This window comes from Grammomys surdaster, unplaced genomic scaffold (genome assembly GCF_004785775.1).
Source record: "Grammomys surdaster isolate TR1022 unplaced genomic scaffold, NIH_TR_1.0 174, whole genome shotgun sequence".
Classification (NCBI taxonomy): domain Eukaryota; kingdom Metazoa; phylum Chordata; class Mammalia; order Rodentia; family Muridae; genus Grammomys; species Grammomys surdaster.
Window position 1 is genome coordinate 7,709,645 of NW_021604622.1, and position 25,540 is coordinate 7,735,184.

General features: G+C 45.1%; 1 protein-coding gene across 1 annotated transcript in view; it reads right to left on the reverse strand.

Moving 5' to 3' along the window:
- The window catches only part of Pdzd2 (PDZ domain containing 2), a 139,186-nt gene that overhangs the window by 46,516 nt on the left and 67,130 nt on the right, over positions 1–25,540 (reverse strand). Inside the window, exons 6-9 of the mRNA XM_028767529.1 lie at positions 13,446–13,557; positions 6,043–6,188; positions 2,875–2,994; positions 2,048–2,162 (exon numbers count right to left, since the gene is read on the reverse strand). Coding sequence (XP_028623362.1) covers positions 2,048–2,162; positions 2,875–2,994; positions 6,043–6,188; positions 13,446–13,557 — 493 coding nt within the window. The remainder of the gene's footprint in view (positions 1–2,047; positions 2,163–2,874; positions 2,995–6,042; positions 6,189–13,445; positions 13,558–25,540) is intronic.

Genomic DNA, 25,540 nt, shown 5'->3' on the forward strand with positions numbered 1-25,540 from the left:
AGAGAGAGAGAGAGAGAGAGAGAGAGAGAGAGAGAGAGAGAGAGAGACAGAGACACACACACACACAAATATTTTGCTCAAGAAGTACTATGCCTGGTCAAGTCACACTGTTACACAAATGCTTCTACATGCTCCGCCCAAAACCAGGACACTTCAATTCACTCTACCAGTTTTCAAAAGGGAAGTAAACCCGAATAACCCAGTGACCACTACACTTGGAGCCAACAGGACTGGTCAGTTGTATCATTTCTAAAGGTGACTAAAAATATCCTGACATAATCACCTCATGAAAGACATATGCTGGGCCCGTGGAATGGCTCTCTGGGTAAGAGAGCTTGCTGCCAAGCCTAATGACATGAGTTTGAGTCCTGGGACACGCATGTGGGAAAGAAGAACTGACTCTTCTACTTTGTTTTCTGACCACCGCACATGCACTGTGACCCAACTGTACACGCACACATATATACCAAAGTATATAATTGTAACTTAAAAATGAAGAATAAAAGGATATTAAAAGGGAGGGGAAAAAAGAAAAACAGGATTCATACCTTTGTTAGTGTTATACAAAGTTATGTTCACAATTTACTGACAATTTTGAGTCATGAAAATAAAGTCTTAGAATCCAGATAAATATTTTGTTAAGATACGTAAACATACACAGTGAGAATTTTCTTAATATAAGAAGCTACTACGTCTGGGCGTGGTAATGCATACATTTAATCTCAGCATGCACAAGGTAAAACCCGGCAGTTCTTTGCAAGTTAGAGGCCAGCCTGGTCTACATAAGAAGTTGCAGGCTAGCCAGGGCTACACACAGAGAGGAGCAGATTTCTAGTAGTTGAACATTTCCAACTGCCAGTTCTCTCATCTATAAAAGGATCATTCCAAAATATCTACTCAATGAGCTTTTAACGGGAAATAAATACATACACATGCGTGTAAATGTCTAAAGCACCATATAAGACAAGGTGTAGTTAAACATTTGAAAACTCTATTTGAAAGGTGTAACTTAAAAATCTCAGGGTTACTTTAATCTGCACCCCAAATCACTTGTCTGTTGTGTTTCTGTCTGATAAGCACTATGGAGAATGGGAAGGTATTCAATTAGGAACCAGCTATGTAGTATTGATTTTTTAACAGCAAGACATTAAATAGCTACTAAAGTACTCTGCTCTCCCATCATCCTTAAAGACAGACTGGACTGTCAAATTCTCAGAAAGTTTTAAGGCAGAAGAGCTGAGCAAGGAACCAGTTGTTAGGGTAAACACCTACGGTAGCTGGATTTTGGCTACTTTGTGGGTTCTCCTTTCTTCTGCCCTTCTCTACCCTCTTTCCACTCTTTTCAACCCCTAACACTACATAGGAGAGAAAAAAAGGATTGAAGGGGAAGGGGGTGACGTGACGTCATCATTAGACTGCTTCCTGTTGGTTGGGAGTGTTAAATTCCTAGGGACAAGTTTGGTCTTTGCAGGCAGGATATCTAAGTTCTTCTTCTTCTTTCTTCTTTGTGCACGACTACTTAACAAACTGTGAGCAAACAGCAGCCCTAGCATTTATATACTCTCTCAAAAGTCCCAGAATTCCAAACACCACACAATCGCAGAAACTATCTGTTACCAGCAAAATCACACCTCTGCTAGAGCATGAGGCAAATCAGCTGCTGTGGACAGCCTGATGCAGTCTCATATACCCACACCTGGGATTAGAACGAAAGCATATTCTTAAATGATTTCTGTGTTTTTTAAAGAAATCAAACTTCCAAAATTGTCACTACAACCTACAGTTGGCAACAGAAATAGTAAGCTACTTCCCATATACAATCTCTTTTAACCTCCACAAAGAATGCTTCAAGGCATTAACACCAAGTTTGTTCCAGGAGAGTGAAGCTTGGGTCATGTGGTCTGCCCAAGATTATGATTCAGTGCTGGATTCAGTGACGATCTATAGCACCATGACCTCAGCTTCCTTGCCGTCACATCTCACAAGTGGACAGACTCTCCAGGACTCAGGCTGTCACTAAAGATCTCACCAAGAGATTCTTGCTTACCTTCTTTGAGCCTGCCGTCCTCCGCAGCTGATCCATTTGGGAAAATGGTCTTGACAAAAATTCCCATCTGGCCTCGAATGCAGTCTCTTCCTCCAGCGATGCTGAAGCCAAGGCCCTGTGTTCAAAGTAGACGACAGTTCAAAGTGGATGAGTCCAGGCTTCAGAATTTAACTACAAAACCCCTGCAGTATCTGACTGAGGTATCTTTTCTCCTCAGGTTTGGAGTTCAGGTTTAAAATTCAAGTTTCCTTCCCTGTTTCCCTCTTCAGATATAGTTGTAGTGTACTAGGCCTGTGTCATATCAAGGTAGGGATTTCTAATATTTGACAGTCTTTGCCTCCAAGAATCAGAGTTTCCTACTGAAGAACCGAATGGCTCTCCAAACCCATTCACACCTTGCAGGTGCCATATTTGTTTCAATGTTTCCATTTATTTCGTCAAAGTAGGTATTTCAGTACTTACATAATACCACGTATCTGTGCATTTGTATAATGGCAAAGCCATTACTCAAAATGATGGCGGGACCACTCTCTAAGGGTGCTGGTGGTATATTTCTTTCAAAGGGAACAGAACCAGAAAGATTGGGGGATCATTTCTTCCACCCAAGTATCTACTGAGGGACTGGAAACTCCCTGTATCAACATGGCAAAGAGTAGGAGCCAGCCCTTCCTCGTGAGGCGGGAAAGGAATGCCAGGGAAGTCATATTATTCCTTTTTATGTTACTTTTTAAAATGTAAAAACAAACTAAACCAAAACGAAGACTGACTGCTTAAGGAATATGCTACCACTCACTGGAAGGCAAAAGGGCCCATAGGAAAGCACTCACCTTGCCTTTCTCTTTGTACAGCCCAATGATGGAAATCACGGAGGGCCGAATGAGCCTCCACGGTGATTCCACGTGGGTGGTGCTCAGAGAGCGGGTAGACTTCTTCACGATGTGGTATTCCTGAAAGCCAGCAGAAGCAAGACCAGATACTCTCATCTACCCTGCTGTGGGCTCTGGCAACCAAGGAGACTTTGAAAATCTCAGCTGCCTTCTGTGGGGGCAGTTTCCCACTGGTCCATCTGTGGTCCACTGGCTTAAAGAAAGTTTACTCTAAATACTTAATGGAACAGGCTCTCCCACTTCTGTGCCTTGCTTGCTGTACCTGCCCCGTCACGGAGAGCTGCTTAGCGACCCCAAACACCTGTATCACTTAACCATATGTCACAGACCCTTCTGGAATGGAGTCAGGAGAACAAAGATGACCACCCTGGGGTTGGGCTATTCTTGAAGCTCTCTTTTGAGACGACTCCAGTTCCAAATCATGTTTAAAAAAGCATCTCACCATTTTAAGCTTAATTTACTCATTCAAAAAAAAAAAAAAACCAGCAAGCCTATGCTTCTTATAAACTGCAAACCACAAACCCAGACAACTGTTTTTCCACATCAAACACCCTGCTGAGAGTCGGCAACCATTTCAGTTCTAATCCCTCGTATTTGGAAAAAATTAAATACTTTCCCATAAGCCACAGTCTCCCCTTCTGGCCGGCAGCTCCGACCCCAATGCCTCTCTCATGCCCTCGCCCATGACATTCACGTGTGTCAGCAGAATGCATTCTGACAGCATAATCAACAGTCTGACGACAGCTAATGCACGTCTTTAATTCTCCGACACTCTCTTAGAATAATAAATATCTTCTGTGGTGCCGAGATCATAGCACAAGTGGGAAAAAAAACAGTTCATGTTTAATATGAGAAAAGAACCATCACAAAATAGTTCTTATCCCTGACTGTGTCCGCTTCATCCATATGCAGGAATGAGACATTCTCTCCTGCCAGGGATGTTTTGCATCCGCTGGCAGCTTCGAAGTTATACTGTGCAGTTTGACGGAATAGCTGCCAGTAACATGGACCGCCCAGACTTGGTCTCATGAAATAAATGATGTGGGCTTGGCAGTGTTACTACCCATTTACTGAAACCACCACAGAGAGCGGCCAGACACAGCTTGTGGTTTGCCAACCCTTGAACACAGGGGGTCGCATATGACCCCCTTGGGGAACCCATTTCTCTGATCACCAATCTCCAGCCCTGCTTCATGCCACCTCTCTCTGGGAAGCAAATGGAGGTCTAAGGCCTCAGTGCTTCAGGTGGCCATTTAAGAGTCTAAAGGGCCCTTCTGCACCCCATAGATCTGTGCTATCTGATTCGCTACCCACTGGCAATCAGTGGCTATATGTTTTAGAATAAGGTTCACTAAAATGAAAATACACTTCTCAGCTGCATTCACAGGCTGAGACACACATAGCTGCCATCTTGGATGGTACTGACGCAATCCACTTATACCTACCCTCAACGCGTTATTGGATAGCTCAACACTGGGCAGCACTTTTAATGGAGGAAAAAAAAAAGAAAGAAAGAAAAGATGGGTAGGAGAGGTCCCCAGGGGTGAAAAGGGAAAGGTATGAAGATAAGAGGAAGGACAATCTGAAGACGGGAAAAACTCTCTGCTAAGACTTTCTACCCTAGCACGAGCTTCCTGACCTCTGAGGCCTGGCTAGAAATGGGTGTTTCTGGATATAAACATAGACAAGTTTCCTCAGTAGACAGAAGAGAAGTTGCCACACGGGTGTGAGGGCCTCAGCCATGAAGAAAGTAAACCGTGGTTTCTCCCTCACTCTAAAGCAGCCAGACAGTGAGGTTCTATAACCATCTCCTGGCCTTCCTCCCATTCCTCTGAGTCCTGGTGGGTTATCCTGAGGACGCAGACCTGACTGTCTCCTGTTGCTGGTCCACATGACTTTGATAGACACTATTCAAATCTTTATCCCGATGTTTTCTGAGCAACCCCCCCCCCTTACCTCAATCTGACGGGGAGTCAATTCCTGATCAGCATCTGCTTTGAAACATGGTTCCCCCCACCCCAGGTAAAGTGCAACAGAAAAAACAAAAGCAAACCCCACAAATACTTGATTTTGATATTATAGACTATAACCTTTTTTCCCCCCTCAGATTCTGACATATAACCTTGAGTAAAATATTCAGCCATTTTGAGCCTTGGTTGTTCCACCTGCAAAGTGGTCATAACACATTAAAAGTAAGGTCCGATACCCTTAGACCCCTGTCTCCTATGAGTCCCCAAGTGTTACACTTTGGGATACCACTGCTGTTATAACTTCCTCTTCTGGCCCTTCTTCTGATAGGCCTAGAGAAAAATGCCATGATTCCCTGTCTGGGTCATGGCACCAGAACACAAGGAACCCCGAGTCCCTGGAGGCTGAGCTTACATCCAAGTTGGTTGTGAGCCTGCCACCTAGTTTCCTGTGGGCCAGGGACAAGATAATGGAGGACGAAACCCTATTCAGAGTTATCGAGACGGAGTTCCTGACAGGAACAGGCTCTGTAATGCAAACTACTTCCTTTACCCCTTACGGTGCCCCTGATCCTGGCTGTTTGAGTCCTTACTGGAGAGCAGGTAGGACCCCAGGCATGGTATAGGCACATGTGCTCACAATGACCCACATAGGACACTCCTAGTATAAGCAATTCTGGTTTACTACAGACTGTGAGACGCCATTGTCTCCTGGCAATCGAGAGTAATTCTTAGTTCCAAAACACACAGCATGAAGGGAACCGAGTTGCGGAGATCCATTAAGAGATTACTTCCCTACTTGCTTCAACTATTGAGCTGGCTTCTTTCTAATCTTTCTGGGTAGATCCCACACACTTTCTCTGTGGCTCGGGCTCTACTGTCTCCGGGCTTAAATACGCATGGCCCTTATCAGCTCTTCTGAACAGGGGTCTACATTGGTCTTTGAAAAGAAATAAAATGCACGCACGCACACATACATACACACACAACCCCCTACAGACAGACACACACACACACACACACAACCTCCCACAGACACACATAATCATGGAGACACAGGGGTTTGAAATCTGTACTTTCATCTCTAAAAAAGAAATGGTGGCTATGAGTGAACCAGAGGCCCCACCACCCCAGGATTAACCTGTGATGTGCCAGTAGAATCCAGAAGCTGGGGAAGAGAGTGCTTCCGGCCATCTCGGGAGACCTCCAGCATCCTGATCCGGGGATCCCCATTTCGTACCATCAGTTCATTATATTCTTCAACTGACTCTAGGCGGTGGACACCTCCTGCAATGAAAGATGGTGGAGGCACGGCTTGATGAGGGACGAGAAGAGTTAACAGAACGGACAGGCCTAAACACCATACTCATAATCACCGATGGGCTTAGAAGGTCTGGAGGTAAAGATGGACAAAGGACCAAGCTTGTCTGGTCCTAGCACCAGGTTCTGCATAACCCTGCTGTGTTCAAAGATGATGATGCTGAGCTACAAAGAAACTGGGAGTTTCAGGAAGTGACAGGATAGCCAGAGGAGCAATGCATGCATTAAATCAGATGCTGCGTGCTGGGGACAGCAATAAACCAGGAAGGGGGTGGGTGGGGCACGTGGTCTTGTAGTAATGGCAGAACACCATTTTATATTTGCATGGCATCACTGCTGGATGGGTGCTTTTATTCCATAAATTATAATAGTGATTTTTTTTTTGAGAGGTACAGTTGACAGAGATCTTATTATGTAGCCAAACTGGCCTGGAATTCAGAATTCTCTTGTGTTGTGTGACTCCAAATCTCTGAGTGCTGAAAAAAAACATACCTAGTTTAGTAGTGGCTTCCTAATTAACATATTTTATTGATGTAAGCATCAATAAAAACTTAATAAATTAAGTATAACTTAAATGTGCACAAAAGTACCTGGGTGAAATTCCACGTGACCTCTTAACACACAGATCAAAAGGCATTAACCATAGTCTCCGAAGCCCCCTTGGTTTATTTACTAAATGCTCCTTGCCCAGTGATAACATAATCTTTGCTTCAAACATCATTGGTCATGTCTACCTATTTTTGAACTCGATATGAATATGTACTTTTGTGTATAGAGCTCCTTGTTCTTAACATATATCTTTATTTTGTGTATGTACGCTTGTGGGGGCGCATGTGTCATGGTGTGCATGTCAGAGGACAACATAGAAGGGTCGGTTTGCTCCTCCCACTATGTCCGTCCTGGGAATGGAACTGTGGTCATTAGGATCAGGGGTACCTACTGAGCCGGCTTGGTTACCCTTAACATATTTAATTTGTGAGACTCCGCAACGCTGTGTGTGTGTGCATGTCATGTGTGCTGACATACATGTTTTTAGTTTTGTCCTCCGTGGGTTGTAGCTTGCTGATTCCTGATCAAGACTATAGCCGTCGTATTCTCACGCACGCCTCCTGTGAATGTGAGATATCCCGACGATATGTCGTCATGGAGTCGCTGGCTCCTGACATGTCTTCCTTCTCAGCACGGTCACGGCAGGATGAACTCTGTCTCCCCCCACCCCACCATCCTGCTCTCTGTCAGTATTTAACGTCAGCCACTCTCCTGGGTGCACAACAATCTTACTGTGGCTTCCAATTTTCATTCCCCCCCGCCCCCCACAACTGATGAGGTGACACTTGGGTGTATGTAGCCAGCGGCTGCTTCCTTTTGTAATATCTGTTTAATGTTCCCGTCCATTCTTTGATTAAATTTTCTTTCTGAATTCTAGGAAGTTTTCTTTATCTTAACATGTGAGACTGTGAATCCTATGTCGGATCTATGAATTATAAAGATGTTCTCCACATCCGGGCCTTACACTGTCTCATGGTATTTTCTGGCAAACGCAAAGAAGCCGTAATCTTAACAGCGTGATGCAGTCACGTATGGCTTACTGACAGGATGCTTCAAGGAGTGTAGAGTGTGTTTACACAAAATAAAAGGTGTCATAGTTTCTTTTCTAACGTTTCAGATATTATATAGTCTATATTTTGTTTCCTTAATAAAATACCCTGACAACTTGGAGGGAAAAGGGTTTGTTTTAGCTCCTGGCCCCATTTATGGTTCACCATGGCAGGGAAGTCACAGGGCAGGAGCTCTGTCATAGCACATCCACAGTCAGGAAGCAGAGAACAACAAATTCATGCATGTTAGCGCTCAGCTTGCTCCCTGTCAGTCCAGGACCCAGCCGATAAAATGGTGCACCCCATCCAGGATGGGCCATCCTACCTGAGTTAGGTATACTCAATAAAGCAAATCTCTTCCAGGCAGGTCCCCAGGCCAACCTTATCTAGACCACTCATTTAGAATCCCTCCAGCTGATTCCAGATCATGTCAATTAAATCTAACTATCCTGGGTGGCCGTAATATTACTTTTTGATATAATTATATGGGACCACACTTGTATATATGTTGCCTATTATAGACTAAAATGTAATTTTGCAAGGATGACTGCAGATCAACTTTTACTTTTATAACTGATGTTTTTGTATCCTATTTAAGAAACTTTTGCAATAATTATGTGTGTGTTTGTATATGTGTGTCTGTATTATGCATGTGTGTCTGTATATGTGTATGTGTGTGTTATGCACGTGTGTCTGTGTGTGTGTGTATGTGTATATGTATGGGGTGTTTGCAACCTACCACTGACCTATGTTCACAAAATCTATAATGATTTAAAAACACCTAAGTTAGATTATATATTATCTGAAATGATAGATCAATTACATATGAATAAAGCTATAATCACTATTTCTATATTAAATACTACATATTACACATGTGCTTGCTTAAATACATATGTCAATTCTTTCTTTAAAGATTAATTTTGAATGATGTACACCCGAGTGTGTCTGTGTGTGGGTATACACACATGCCAGTGGAGGTGCCTGAAGAGACAGAGGTGTTAGACCTTGGAGCTGGAGTTATTGGAATTATGGACTATTTCAAATCTCCCTCTATGGGTTCTTGGAACTGAAGTGAGGTCTTTTGTAAGAGCAATATGCGCCATCCATCTCTCTGGTTCCATACATAGATTCTTTAGGGGACTGATTTTTCCTGGGCTGTGTAATTCATTTGATAGTGTCCAATTTCCATCTGGAAATTTCTCTAAAAATTCTTATGGAATACGGCAAGATAACAGTAGGCTTTAGAAAGTCACACGATGCTGAGGTTTTAACAATGACATGGTGCTGATACGGTTAAGATGTCACTTAAGGCTCAGCTTTTCAAAAGCTAAATATTCACTTTGTGAAAGGAGGTTTTCAAACATCTGAAATCCCTTTGCAGCCGAGGAAAGTTTTTGCATTTAAAAAGATCACAAACTTTAAGAGGTTAACACGGATAAATCAAAAGTACGGAAATTAAAGGAGGTCCCTGCTGGCAAGAAGAGAGGTAGGCAGTGAAGAAAACCTGGGCTAGAATATTAGAAAATTGTTCTGTGAAATGAAAGATGATGTTGCTTTAGTCATTTTGGAGCCAGACTGGGCAAAGCCCTCATGGAAATGGCTGGAACAATAATGCATAACTTAGTAATTCATGGGCCAGATTAATCTTTCTTGGCATGCTTCCTCATCTGAGAAAGATTTGTTAGAAGAAAATTCCTTTCAAGTTGACAGGGAGGCGCTTGTCATCATCAGGAGAGAACCCACATACGGTAGCATCCGCTGATAATACCCTGAGATATGTCAACCCGCAGTGACTCATACAAGAGGAACACGAAACAAACATCCAGATCTGGAAGATGGACCCGTGAGGAGCGGGTTGCGAAACCTCCCAGACGGAGCTGGGGAAATGGCTCACTGGTTAAGAGCACATATTGTTCTTGCAGAAGACCTGAGGTTGGTTTCCAACACCTACATTAAGCAGGTCCCAGCTTCAGAGGACCCACATCTCTCACACCTCTCTAGGCAGATACACAGGTATTCATATTAAAAATAAACAGATAAGCTGGGTGATGGTGACACATGCCTTTAATCCCAGCACTCTGGAGGCAAAGGCAAGCAGACTGTGCACAGACAGAATTCGGGACAGCCATAGCTATACAGAAAAACCCTATCTCAACAAAACAAAACAAAACAAAACAAAACAAAACAAAACAAAACAAAACAAAACAAAACAAAAACAACCCTAAAACCAAACAGACTCCTATATGCAAATGTCTTTATAGAGTGAAGCAGTACTGTGAAAGCCCAGTTCTCCAGCTTTCTTTAGCGCATGTCTCCAGATTAAGCTGCCCACTCTCCTCTTCCCACCCTACCACAGGAATCTGGATCTATCCTGCTGGCTGCTAAGGATGTGTCCACCTCTGTACTCATTTCCAGAACTGAGAATATATAAACATCACGGGTTTACCTCAACTTTGTGCACACCACCATCACCTCCCACCTCAATAGCCTGCAGTTCTTCCCCTATGCGCTCTTGCCAAGCTTGGCTGGACTGGATCATTACTGCCGTCAAAGGTTAGCCTCTCAAATAAGAGAGGATTAAAAATAGTTGTCCAAAATATCTTTCATTCTCCCCAATTGCCTGGAAAAAAAAAAAACTTCCCACTCTTCTCCAAGTCTAGACAACTGGTCTCCAGTCTTCTACCAGGGCCTCCTTTATCCGGCTGTTTCTGAATGCATCCATCAGCACACAGCCCAGAGAGACTCCCAGCCGCTCTGCTGCCTGAAGGTGTGTGTGCATCATCTAAGCCGTCACCATGCATACGTGCGGGTTGCCTTCCCAGGGGACTAAGAGTTCTCACGAAGGCTTTCCTGTCTGAAGCCATTCAGACATTATTTTCCCCTCTAAAGAGGGAAAAGAAGCAAGAACAGTAAGAATGAAAATGAAAATCATGACCATAATATTAATGGCTTCAACAATACAAACAATGGGTGCTTCTGAGGGCAGGGCCCATGGCTGCCACGCTTTGGAACAGCAGAGCTAAATCCATTCTCCCATTGGGTCTTCCAAAAGGCTGGGCTCAAGGACAACTCAAACTTACGGGAAGAACACATGCATAGTGTAATCCTCCTCTCACAGATAAAGAAGCCGAGGCCTGTAGAAGACACTGGTCCCAGGTCTCTTGTCTCAGGGGCAACGCAGGAAACTGAGCCCAGTTCTGGCGGATGCCTGCGCATGCTTCCTCCCCTACTCCGTGTTTCTGTACCTCAGGCTTGGATGGCTTGAGAAGGTGAGATTCCCCCTGTGGCAAACAGTGGCCCAGCCCTGGACTGGCCATCAGCTAAAGGTGTTTTACTGGTTCCAAATTGACAATATGGATGACATAGTTCGAAAAACCAGACTTCAAGGTCTTTGAGACACATGCCCCTCCCCACATCCAAATCCAGAAAGCCTTCGATACAAGAAGCCGGTAGTAAGAACTGTCTGGAATGCAGGTCCGTTTCCTGGCTCCAACCTAGTGACCTTTGGGATTTCCTTAGCTGCTCGGATCTCATCTATAAAATAAGGAATGTGACAACGGAGGTTTCAAAGGTCCCTGTGTCTCTCCAGAATCCAGAGAGCCTCCCTGGGGTTGACCAACACCACTGCCTCTTTTCTGCCCGTGTACACACAGGGTTTAAAGGGGCTTTTCTCAGAGCTTCTGGTGGGGAGCTGCTTGTTGTCCAGAGGTGAGAGCCTTCAGGGAGTCTCTACCTGACGCCATCCCTTTCTGCCCCCAAATCAACCTCTACTGCTCATTTAAATACGATGCTGCCTCATCAGTGTCATTTATCAATGCAAAATAACTCATTTTTGCAAACAGAGCTTTAAGGCATTACACTTTATGGTCCCACACTATTATCTTCTCTGAGGCTAAAGAGAGCAGAGGCTCCGGTGATGGGGGTGGGGTGGGGTGGGCAAGTCTTGGCTCCCCCTTTCCAGGGATCTGGGTAGAGAAGAAGAAAATGATGGGATGGGGGATGTTGGGTGACATTCTGTAAGTTAAATATAAGGCTGTGGGGGGAAGGGGCAGCAAGATAGCTCTGTGGTTTAAGCACTTGCTGTGCAATTCCAATGACCTGAGTTCAGTTCAAAGTGGAAGGAGCAAGCCAAGTCCCAATTGTCCTGTTCCTCGGCCAAGTTAACTGCTAGGCCAGTAGGTGCTGTGTCAGGAGTCTGTGACACATAAAAAAGCTTTAATACAGTTTAAATGCAGGAAAAGTTGAGCATAATAGTAACGAACAGACAGTAATGGATTCAGTCTATATCTTAAGTGTATGTGTCCTACATGCGTGTGTGTGTGTATGTGTGTGTGTGTGTGTGTACACATGTGTGTGGAAGTATACAAGTCCACAGGTGTGTACAGAGGCTACAGGTTGACATTAGGTGGCTTCCTTGATTATTCTGCACCATTTATTTAATTTACTGTGTGTGGTATATGTGCACATGCACGCAGTATACACAGTATACCAGCCAGAGACGAATGTTGTCAGATGTTTGCAATCTATACTTTATTTTTATACAGTGTGTGTGTGTGTGTGTGTGTGTGTGTGTGTGTGTACCTACAGTTGCTCTAGAAGGCCATAGGTTGATGGCAGATGTCTTTCCTTTTGGTCTTTGCCTCTGTTTTAAGACTGAATCACTTACTAAACTCTTGACTTTGCAGTTTCAGATAGACTGGCCAGCCAGTAGGCCCCTGGGGCTTCACCTGTCTCTGCCCAGTGCTAGGGTTACAGAAGTATGCCATACCTGGCTTTTGCATGGGTACTGAGGATCTGATCTCAATACCAACCCACTGAGCCATCTTCCCAGTTCCCAGAATGTACTTTCGTATGAACACCGTCACAAAATTTTATTTTTGAGGGAGACAAAGTATCTAACAAAAGTGCCAAGAACCTCTGAGAGTCCTGTGTGTCTTCTATTGTTTCCCTCAGAGCATAGGCCAGGTTGTCCATGGAAATAACCAGGGCATATAGAACATGGACTCTATCAGTTCTGGAAGCTGCAACCTCTTTTCCTATTTCTCCTGCTTAGCTGAGACACAAACTTGATGTGAGATAAAGTCCTTTGCCACTTGTTCTAGTTGGCTGAGAATTTTTTTGGGGGGGGCAGGGGCATGTATGTGCTGAGAATATGGGCCACCTGAGAGTCGACTCTGAAAGGGTTACCTGAAACCTCATCAAGATAAATGAACCAAGCATTCAGGAAATTGAAGTTTCAGCAGACACACACATGCTGACATGCACTTTGTAATGGTTCAAAAAAAACAAGTCATTTGGGCAGCTAGGCTTAACGGAGCTGCTCTGCCAGGCTCTGCCTTCCTGGTGGAAAAAAAAATGGTTCTGAGGTTTTAAGGAGATAAAGGGCTCATCTCCCTAGGTGCAAGTCTGTTAATTCTCTACTTAGGATGAGGCGGAAGGATTGTGAGTTCAGGCCAGCTTGGGAATCATCACAAGCTGAAGGCCAGCCTGAATTGCACTAGAGTGTTCGTCCTGTTAATGGGACCATTCCCAACACCACCACCACCCCCCCCCACCCCCCACCCCCGTTCCCAGGGCTGCAAGCCTGTCTCACTCTCCACAGGCAGGGAGGTTTCCCACTTACCTGAGAGTCGGCTCTTGAGTTTCGTCTTACTGTTGCCCTGTTTGGGACTTTCCAAGTTCCCTTTGGGTTCCTCAGAGCTGCCTACGTCCTGGGATTCTTCTGACCCGGGCATCTAGAAGGCAGAGCAAAGAGCTGATGGGAGAGGCGAGGCCTCCAAGGAGCTATCCCAGACAGGCTGGAGAAGCAGCAATACAGGTGTCACGTGAGAGAAAGCCCTCACAGGATCAAAGTCCCACCCTTCAGATTACCAGTGCAAGGCGCTGGGAAGTCCCACTAGGAAGTTTTCAAACTGGAAAGGACCCTAGGACTGAGATCAAGGTCACCCCATGGTAGTCAGAGGTGAGGCGAGATTGCGAGTCCAGGTCTCCTGGCTTATGGCTCAGGGATTTTTGTATGATGCAAATTGCTACAGATAAATCAGACATCCAAACCTGTTTCTAAGACATCGGTTTATGTCGACGACAGTGATATGCTCTGGAGATGAGGTTTTAGTGCAATTTTGCCATTATGAAAATACCGAAGAGTATACTGTGAGGAAGACTTAGGTGATCTAGGCCAATCCCTGGAGTGGGGGCGGGGTGCTCTGGATAGTCAAGAGACCAGCATAAGGCACGATGCTTTACATTCACCTTATAATATAAAAAGCTAACTCTAGCTGGGCGGTGCTAGGGCATGCCTTTAACCCAGCCCTTGAGACTCAGTGGCGGCAGATCCAAGACTGATGCTGTAAAATGAGGGTATGGACCGTAGTGTAGAAAATATGCAAATGAGTAACGTGGTCCTTTATTGTCAGGTACTACGGACTGCATATAATGACATACTGCATGTTTATATCTAGTGGCACAGGCTTATGTCGGTACCAACATATATTGCCCTGTAATGTCACTAAGCTGGAAAATTTCAGTGGTGTTATAATCTTCTGGGGCTCACCACTCTGAACGTAGCCAACCAATGACTGAAATGTTATATGCCACATGTGCTATGCGAGCGTATTTCTTTCAGTCGACCCACGCTGTTCTGGGTGCCACACTCCTGACTCTGAACTGTTCTAGTTCTGTGGGAGTGTCAGTCAACCTAAATGTCTATAGGCTGTGTTTGGCATCTGATTCCAGGAAGTGATTTGGAGAAGATTGTCCCAAAGGCCATGGTATCAGGTGTCCCAGAGAAGCTAACCATGCTAAAATGTCCTCTAGCAGACTGGAACAGGAGACTTGGGTATTTGAGAGAACTTGTTAAAAATGGTGGGGCAGGGGTACTAGAGAGACGGCTGAGTCAATAAAGGGCCTCTCATACAAGCCCCAGGACTTGAGTTCAGATCCCTAGAACCCATGTAAAGAGCAGAGCGTGGTAGCCCGAGTCTAAGTCCAGCATAAAAGGGTAGGAGGCAGAGGCTAGGGATTTGAGCGAGGGTGGGAGTGTGCAGAGATGGGCAGGTCTCTACTAGAGCTTTTTGAGAGATGGTGTCTCAAAAATTAATATGAGTGGGTTGGAGAAACCACTTAGTAGTCAAGGGACTTCCCGTTCCTCCTGAGGACTCAAGTTGCATTCCTAGCACCTATGTTTTTGGTCTCATAATAGTCTCGAACTCCAGATCCAGTGAACCCAGTACCCTCTCTTCTGGCCTCTATATACACACATGCATATAACAGGTACATAAGAATAAAAATAAAACCTGAAAAAAAATAAGGTAGAGATCTATTGAGGAAGACACCCAACGTCAACCTCTGGCCTCTACAAGCATGTACGCATGTGTAAGCCTGCAAGCATTCACACATGTGTAAGCCTGCAAGCATGCACATGTACACACGCCTATATGAAATTTACATGCCCCACTACATTCAAGGAGGGATAAATTTAAAACTTCTTAACTATATGAAATAATATGTTCCCCTTTGGAATGTTATCTTCCTTCTGAGGTAATTTTAATGCGAGGAGGAAAAGCCTCATGTTAAAGTAGATAGGCTTCATGCTAAGAATTGTACACAAATTTGCAAAGGATATGTGTATATCTGATCCCGTGTGTAAACTCTAAGAAGCATTTAGAGCTGTATCCCAAATGAGTTGTCTTTTATGAGGTGATTATTTAGATCAGCTTTATATATTATCTCTGTGTTTGAACATTCCCTTTCTTCTTTACCCTAAAGTATCTTCTCAGATAAGAATGAGGAATAAAGAATCAGAGAATAAAGAGATGTGGGCAAAGTTCTGGAGGGGGCACTGGGAAGGAAAATGAATCCTGTCATGATCAACAGCGATAACAAATTTGGCTCGCTAAACTTACAGTGTCAGGGACTGCCGGGTGTCTAGGGTTAGATCATGAAGGAATCCTGAAAGTTATTTTACAGGCTCTTCTGGCTTTGATGAAAACCCAACGGGAACCAAGAAGCATGGAGACTACAGGGAACCAAGACCCACACAAACGGGAGTCACTCAGAGAGGCGAAAACCGTCACAGAAAGAGGCATCTCCATTGTGAACAGCAGTTCCCAGAGGTAGGCATAGGCTCATGGTTTGCTTAAAGAAAAAGATGATCTCTGCTTGCAAGTCCCTGTTGAATGGATGGGGGCCAAGACCAAGAACAACAGCCAGCTGGGCAGAGAGGCTTATGCCAAGGAAGGAAAGCCACCTGAAGCCCTGTTTCTGGAGTTAGGGACACCTTTGTTTTCTGTTTTCCTCCATTGTTCCAGCACAGCCCCACGCCTTTCACAGAATCAGAGCGATTCTTAAAATGACCCATAAACACATGAGTCCATGAGAAGGACCCTCTCATGGCTGCCCAGCACATGGTGGAGACCTCATCTCCTCAATTCTCAGCTTCATATTTACTAGGTGTGATGGTTTGCATATGCCCAGCCCAGGGAGTGGCACTATTAAAAGGTGTGGCCCTGCTGGAGTAGGTGTGTCACTGTGGGTGTGGGCTTTAAGATCCTCACCCTAGCTGCCTGGAAGCCAGTCTTCTAGCGGTCTTCAGATGAAAATGTAGAACTCTCCGCTCCTCCTGCACCGTGCCTGTCTACATGCTGCCATGTTTCCACCTTGGTGATAATGGACTGAACCTCTGAACCTGTAAGCCAGCCCCAATTAGATGTTGTCTTTATAAGACTTGCCTTGGTCATGGTGTCTGTTCATAGCAGTCAAACCCTAAGATACTAGGATGCTGCTCCTTCCAGCCTAAGATACTATAGCTAAAGCAATCATAGACACGAACAGTCAACATGTACAAGTGTGTGGCTCACTCACTATGATTTTTTTTTTTTTACCATTTCATTTTACCAGCAAATATGCATTCTAACATAAACAGTAGGGCTCATCTGATAGACGATGAAAGAAAACAGAGACTCTAAAAGTTATACTGGTTGGCTTATAACATTCAAGACCTACAACAGATCGCATGTGAAGGCTGAACATGAAACCATGAGCTATAGGAGATCACATGCACTACATCATATTTAACGTCTGGAGATGCCAAGGAAAGGCAGTGAGCAGTCATCTGCAGGGGCCGAGGGGCAGACTTCAGGCAGATTTCAAAACAGAGGTCAGTTGAGGCCTCAGGGAGAATGTTTTCTCTCCCCCTCCCCCAGTCTCCCAGTACAACAAAGAATGAAATGATATTTAGTTCCTAGGACTTCCAAGTTGTGAGATTTCTTATGCCAAAGAAATCTTATGGTAAACTGTGGCTAAAACAAGAATGGTTCTAGATATACCAAGAGCACTTTAAAGGTCATACCATTGAGATGAAAACAGGAGTGAAGACATACGGCAGAACTTCCCAGCAGTGATAGCACAGGAATGTGAGTCCCCTTCATGGTACCCTAACAGAATGCTACAAGGGCTGTTCTTGTATAGAGGAAACCTTGCTGGGTGTGGTAGTACACACCTCCAATCCCAGTACTCCCTAGGTGGAGACAGGGGGATCCAAAGTTCAAAGTCCTCCTCAGTTATATAGTTATAGTTCTTGCTATTATGGATGCTGGAGAATCCAATGTCGGAGAGCCAATACCTGGTGAAGGTGTCTTGCTGTGTCACTCCCATGGCAAAAGACCAAAGGGCCAAGCTGCCCTTCTGAAGGTCCAGTCACAGTAAATAGCCCGGTGCAAAGGTGACAGGTCCTAAGAAGGTTTGAGCACCTATCATTGGGCCCTCCCTTCCAATACCACGCAGTGGGCGAAGTTTCCAACCCAGGCTTAAACCAAAGCAAAAATGGTTCTGTTTCAATAGAACCATTTCCTCCCCTAACAGAAAACTGGTTTGTCACATTCTATGGCTCAGAACTCAATGAACAGGAAGCAGGCTGTGGAGACATATTAGCTGCAGATTCTAGCAGGAAGCAGTGTACAAAGTGTACTTTTGACTACAATGAGCCTCCCCTTGGTCCTGTGCAATTGTCCATAGACAATAGTCTGGAAATGCCAGCGCTAAGAGAATCCTTTTGCTGGGCCCATTCCCTCCTCCAAATTTGCAGAACAAAGGATCCTGCTCTGAAAATGGCATTTGTAGCTGTTCTGGAAGGAAATTAGCCTGAAGTTCTGGAAGACCTCAGTTCAGTCCAGCAGTTAACAGGGTCTACAATCACGAGCAGTTTCTAATTCGTGCAAGGCAATGCTGTTATACTCTTGGAATCTAATAGAACTTTCCAGACTCTCGTCTATCCTACAATCTGTGAAATTCTCTCTTAGTGAAAAAGCAGTTTTAGCTTCAGGTTTTGCAGGAATGGAGGTGGGCAGAGAACCCAGCCATGAGGCACACATCCTGGTTGGGCCATTTTATTAGTGATATATGCCAACTCCCGTGAGCGCCAGTGTCCCCATCTGAGATATGGGGCTGCAGGGGAAAATTAAACGATGTCGATTTCTGATTTATGGAGGCAGGCTTCCCTTCTAAAACCACACTAACCAGCTGAGGAAGGGGCAATGGGGGCGGAGACGAAGGAAGACAAATGAATGAGTGTGAGACTATTCTGGACTCCGATCAGCAATCCGATGTGAAGGGAGGATCTGACCTGGGCCAATCTTAAATGAGGACTAGAGAAAGTTGAGCAGCAAGCCACTTTGCCTAGAGACCCCACCCCCAAGCTCAAGCTGTGTACAGAGGCTCTGTAGTCCCAAGCACAAAGGGAAGGGCTGAGCCAAGGGACAGAATCACAGGGCAAAGTGATAGCAGCAGGCATCCACTGTGGGGGATTTCCTAAGGGCAAGGGATGACTAAGTTAAACTTGGTTTGAGTCAGTTACTGGATAGCTCGCACAGTGCTGAAAGACCCAGACTTAAGGAAGCAATGCAGGGCGGCCTCTGGAATGAACCAATGCCCTACATCAAAGGGAAGTGGCTTGGAAGGAAGCTAGACCTGAGTTGTAGGGTCCTCAGTTCTCCTGTACCCCCCACCCCCACCGCCAATTCCTCTGAGATAGACAGGAGGAAAACAGAAACTTCTCAGGTGCTTAGCAGACAAAAGAGAAGGAGGTTCATTAGTGTGCGTGTCACTTTAAGAATACATAGCTTTTAATCAGCAGTATGGAACCTGTCCCACTCAACAGATAACCACACACACAGGAAACGTGTGGCATATACTGTGGGCTATTCTGCCCATGATACATTAATGGAGTGCTGGTGTCTGAGGCTGTCCCTTCATTATGGAAGTGGGAAGAGCCACATTTACTTTGAAAGGAATAAGATGAGTTTGTAATAGTTGTCTAGGGTTTGTAGCAGTATATTCCGCCCCCTCCCCTACATTCTACAATCAACTCGGTAACTTGGGAGGAGCTAATGTGGGAGGAGTAAGGAGAGGAAGAGGAAGAGGTGAGAGAGGAGGAGGAGGGGTATAGGAGCCATGGAGAACCACGTGTATATCGAGAGCAGTCCTGGGTAACAACTTATATCTAGGTTAGTTAATTGGGTAACACCTCCAATTGTGTGGGCGTCTTGTTAATTGAGCATTATCAAACATATAAAGCCTTTGGTTAATCTTTAAACATTAGAGTCTCATTTCTACCGGTACTGCATGGATGGCGAGATAGTCTGGGCTCAGCCAAACATTGTGGAAACAGCGTGGTAGATTGGCAGAACCATCTCCCACGCTGGCGTCTCGTGGGTGGCAGGGCCTGTGTTCTGGCCCGCCTGAGCCTTCGGCCTGAGCCAAGCAGAGCATCTGCGTGCTCCCGCTGCCGCTCATGGCCTCAGGCCTTGCCTAGTCAGGAACATGGTGACCCTATAACAACAAGCTAGATTGGGCCATTCCGTTTTAAATATTACCATTAACAAGGGTTAACGTTGAGGACTCAGTGAATGTACAGCAGGGACCTCAAGGGTGGTGGAGGGAAGGTTTAGTTGAAAGAACAAAACAAAACATACACAGTTCAGGCTCCCCCACCAAGGTAGGCTTCAGGGTATCTCTAGATTAAATGGCTCACAGTGGCTCACAGGTGACAGACTCTAAGCTCCTCTTAGTCTCCCACCCACAGAGAGTTAGCAGGTTTAATTTGAGAATAAGCAGAGACAGAGTAGGCGTCTAAAGAGAAGCTGCCATGTTTAGGGATTGAATATGGGGCTGGGGGTTTGTTTTTTAAACAAAACCTCAATCATTCCATTTTAACTATGGAGACTTGGGATGCTCTGGTGAAAACCTGATAGCTCAGAGAGGCAAGGAAAGCACCCAGCTGGCCTTCCTCCTCAGCTGGTGTCCCAGAAGCAGTGCCCACGTAATCTCGGAAAACCCCTTCCAACTGAATGTCCCTCCTTTTACTACCTGTGGTCTCTCCCTCTGTTCTCCTGGTTTTCTCTTACTCTAATTTTTTTTTCTTAATAAGCCTATGTTCATTTCTTGTCAACTGGTTGCTTTGCTCCTCCTGACCTGTGGTTGACTTTATTTAATCCTGTTTACAATACTCAAGCTGAAAGCTCTTAAATTAAAGGTGTGTGCTAAGGCTGGGCCACACCACAAGTAAAAACCAGGTTTTTCAAGTAAATAGCACAGTCTCAGGGCTCACAGTCTGATCAAATGTCCTGCAACCGAGGCTGCTATCAAATTACTGCAAACATAACAGCTAAGAAGGCAGGGGTCACTGCAAGTGAATTCCTGAAACACATAGGTAGAACCAGGCAGGCTTAGGTTCAACACCAATGACCTGAAAACCCACTGCGGACTTCCATCAGGGTAATGGTGGTAGAGAAGAAAAAACAAAAGAAGACATGAGGATTATCTACTGGAAGGGAGACATTTTCTTCGAAGACAAATGAGCTCTGAGAGAATAGACTGAACAGCTGTGAGAGGAAGTCTGGACTGAGGAGCTGGGGGTGCTCCAGTGCCAATCTGAGGGAAGAGGTGCTCCAGTGCCAATCTGAGGGAAGAGGTGCTCCAGTGCCAATCTGAGGGAAGAGGTGCTCCAGTGTCAATCTGAGGGAGAAGGTGCTCCAGTGCCAATCTGAGGGAGGAGGAGCTTCAGTGCATCCTAAGCCTAAGGACACACACTCCAGTAATTCCTAGGTTTGAGAAAAATCAAGAACTTAGGAGTCTACTGGAGGGCTGGTAGTGTGCTCCCTGGGGGAGCACTGTCCTGGGTTCTATCCCTAGCACTCCATAACCAGAAAAGGAGGTGTGTGTTTTTTCAAAAGTAGAGACGAAGGGCTTTTAGAAAGAGGCTTTGGGAAAATCTATCAGGGCTCGGACAGTGTAGATTTGTGGGTGTGTTATGAAGATGACTGGAAAACGTAACAACCTCTTGAGTAAATTTGAAAGGGACACAGTTACTGACGCGGCCTTCTTGGAAACAGCCTGAGGATGGCATGAATCCATAACTTCAAAGGTAGAAACAGGATAGGGCAAGCCCGCAGGACACCTCTGGGGCAGAACCGTAGGTTGGCAGACAGGGACTATTTCCTGGGTGGTGGCTGCCTCGCAACTGATAGTGATGTTCAAAAAACCATTTGAACAATGGCTACTTTATCAAATAGAGGGCTCATTCATTCCTTCTCCACAAAAATGGGACCTACAGGACAGAAAACCAAAAACCAGAAGAGCCAAAAACCGAAAATAATATTTAAAAAGGCATCTAAATTTGGGCAAAGCAGGGCTGTGAAAGAAGCAAAGAATATGACTGGAGAAGGAGATTTAAAAAAAGAAAAGAAAAGAAATCTAAAGGGCAAGGGTATGAAACTCCAGGGGCAGCCGATTACTGACTAAAAAACGTAGAGCAGAAACCAATTCCGTTCAACCCCCGGGACACTTACTTCTGAGGCCAAGATGGACCTCAAGGTGATGGGAGAGGGGCACTGAGGGCAGAGCAGGTCAGGCTCAGGACACTGCAGAGTGTCTTCCCAGCTGAGCTGATGCAGGCAGAGCTGGGAGGAGAAGCTTTCATCTTCAGTCTCATTAACTGAAGACCAAGCGGATGTGAGTGTGGAAAATGTGACCCAGGCCTGAAAGTCTCTGCTTCTCAGAACTTGGAGGGATCCACCATCCACACTGGAGGCAGGACACCAAGAAACTGGCGATTTGGTTTCAAAGCGTAAAACGCAACTGTAAGAGCTTTAGGATTCGTACAAAAAAAGCATCTTATGAAAGACCAGGCTGAGTCCCCAGCCAGCCTCACTTGGGAGGAAGATTCCTCCTGGTTACAAACTCCAGACAACTCATTACACTGACTGGCAGCCTTAAGAGAAGCCAAGAATATTTTCATTTAAAAAAAATATTTATTTTATTTTGATCTTACATGTTAGTGTTTTGTCTGCCAGGTAGGAAGTATGCCACACGGATGCCTGGTACCCTCTGGGGCAGGAAGAGGGCAATGGGTCCCTTGATCTGCTCCAGGTGGCTGTTTGCTGCCATGTGGGTGCTGGGAACTGAACCCAGGTCCTCTGGAGGAGCAGCAGATGCACTTAATGACTGAGCAATTTCTCCAACAGCCTTGTGCCTTTCCATCTTCAACCTTTCCTTACATGGTATTACTAAACCTCTATTCTAAACCCAACTGGGACATAATTCTCCACTGGTCTTTTGAATTTTTGTAAGGCTTGTGAACAGAGCCATAGTCCGGGTTTTACCCTGGGGGAACAGACTAGAAATTGGAGATAGTGTCCCAAGAAGAAGATGTAGGTTTCTTTACTATGCAGTAAAAGAAAGGTAACGTCTCTCACTAGAGCAACGGCTATCCGGTTTGCTTCAAGCCCATCATGAAAGACTGCAGTCCCTCGGGCTGATGCAAGTCTGTAGTGTGCCCGTCTCTCAAAGCCCTTCTGTACCATAGGACTTAAGAGACTGTATGGGGACTGAAGTAACCAGAAAGCCCTGACTTGGGACCGAATCCTACATTCCAGGTCAAAGAAAGCCAAACCTAGCTATGCTACTTTAATGAGAGTCGAAATTGCCTCTGACCCAAAATAATTTGATTTCTGAAGAAAACACTTTCAACATGAAGCAGAACATGTCAAATATTCTAACAGTTCTTGAAATCATCCTGGGGAAAAAAAAACAAGCAAAGTCCCAGGAACAAGATTTTATCTGGAACAAACACCACTATAGGTTAGAGTTTGTTACTCATTTAAATGTCAAGGGTATACGGCTATCAATGTGGTTATTTGTCTGTGGCATTCCGGCTCATTGACATCTCACTGGCAAGTAATGAACGCATGCGGCTGACACATTCTGCGTTGTTGGAACTGAAGAAGCCTGTCTGAGTGTTTCAGCGGGAAGCAGTCTAGTGTACAGATGTTAGGAAAAAAGCATCTTTTTTTCTGACCAGCACATCAAGAATCTCATTAGCTAAGATGGAGCAAAATAAGACATAGGAGAAAACATTAATTAAAAAAAAAAACCTCAATGAAACTTAAATTTGATGACAATTACTTTCAATTGACTCTTAATTTTCTTAGGTGACAATCTGTGAAGGGATTTATGTTAGTTGGTACTTCACTTGATTATTGTTATTGCGTTGACACTTTTTTTTCACCATGGAACTGCCAAAAAAAGCATTTCTGAACAAGACAATCCATGGGTGCCAAGATTTCACTTGTGGGAGCAGAGGATGCTACTCAGTGTTACCCAGGAACTGGCCCCTTGGACCCATGCTAAAGTCTATTATTTACTGATGTTCTGTAGCTGCTGTTCAAAGCACTTAAGCGATGGCCTTAAACACACTGTGATTCATCTAACACTCCTGGAGCCCCACCAAGAAACAGCATGACTTTTATCTCCAATTTTCCCACCGTACAAGCATATCTGGTCCCAAGGAAAACCTCTGGAGGGATGGTCGCTCTCAGTCCAACTCTTAGAAAAAGAAAAAAAAGGCAGAAGGCATCTGCAGATGTGACGGAGCACAGCTTGGCTTGCATCCCCGGGGAAGCTGGGTTGGTGCACCCACTGGTCAGGATCCACAGGACAGAGCCACGTGACTTCCCTTTCAGGCTTCAGTCACAGGAACATGGCTTTTAGGCTGCTAAATGAAGCCCATTTTGCAAATCTCTGGGGCAGATGTGTGAGTGACTGAAAGAGAACCAGATGGCCTTCAGAGAGGCCAGGGCTGGAAATGAATAGCCATCTATACTGAGAGAGTCAGCAATAACACACAGAAACATACACAACCAGACACATGCATACACATACACAGATAGATACACACAAATGTATGCACACACGCAGGCACACACATACACACACACATACACACACAAATGCATGCATAGACACACACACAGACATGTACAGACAGACATACACACACAGACTCATACACACAGGCACACAAACAAATGCATGCACACACACAGACACACACACACAAATGAGTGCACACACAAACACACACAAAGGCATGCATAGACATACACAGACATACACATACAAACTTATACACCAGGCACACACATACAAATGCATGCACATACACACACAGACATACAACAGACACATGCATGCGCATACACACACAAAGACACACACAAATGCATACACACACACAGACATACACATATAGACACACACACATACACACACATACTCACAATTTAATCAGCACTGAGTGACAAGGAGCCTGTAACTGGCATGCAGAAATTACAAAACCTCTACCACACTGCTAGACCATTGCTTTCCCGAGAGAATAGCCTGGGACTAAAGAGAAAAGCAGCAGACACGGAGAGACCAATTTGTTATCCCTGCGTGCTTTGGTCCATGCAGAGCATAGGAAGTCTACACAGCTCAGAAACTCTGAGGCAGCTGGGGAAGGGCTACCGCTGATGTCCACAGAGACAGCCAGGCTGTGACTCTGCAAGTGAAATAATATTGCCCTTGTTCATTTCCCCCCATTCATCACCCCCTTTCTCCCACATCCCCACCCCACAAATCTGAAGGGATTTAAAGGGTTGTGTTGGGGATTATTTAGATGATTTTATGCATACAAATTAAATAAGTTTCTTGGTTCCATAGAAAGTTGCGGTATACCTTTTAGACCCCTGGAATATCATCAGTCATTAGTCTCTGCGTGATCCTGTATGACCTGCTTGAAAAGAGGACAGTGTCCCCAGGGACTTTGAATTCTTCAAGTGCGAATGTGAGTGAGTGGATGGCAGGGAGGACTTACATATCCCTCCTTAGCGCACAATTCAAATGGTGGCAGACAAGCATGCCAACATTCTCAACCAAAGAAGCTTTGCTGGTGGCTTGCCGTGTCCCTGTGACCTTGTGGGTGAGAAAGCCATGGGGTCTGGAGCTCTTCTCTAGATTTATGGACTGGGAAGGGAAGGGGCTCCTACAAGGGTCAGTCCTCAGCAGGAGCTGGTGGGCAGTTCCCACCCTGACAGATCTCTGGCAGTACAACCCTGATAGCTTTACTCTAAACTCAGAGCAATAGAACAGTGTGTGTGTGTGTTTATGGATTCACAGAAAAATCTTAAGATGGTCAAAAAGCATGATAAGAAGGGCTGATTTAAGAAAAGATAAGATGAAACGAATAGGCTAGGCAGAAGGTGGGCCCTGGACTCAGTCCTTAGCATTGCAAAGCAAATAAATAGACAAAGAAACCAATGCATTAGCAAATGGCGTGTGACAGGGGCAAGCAGGAGGTGTGAGAGGGGCAAGCAGGAGGTGTGAGAGGGGCAAGCAGGAGGTGTG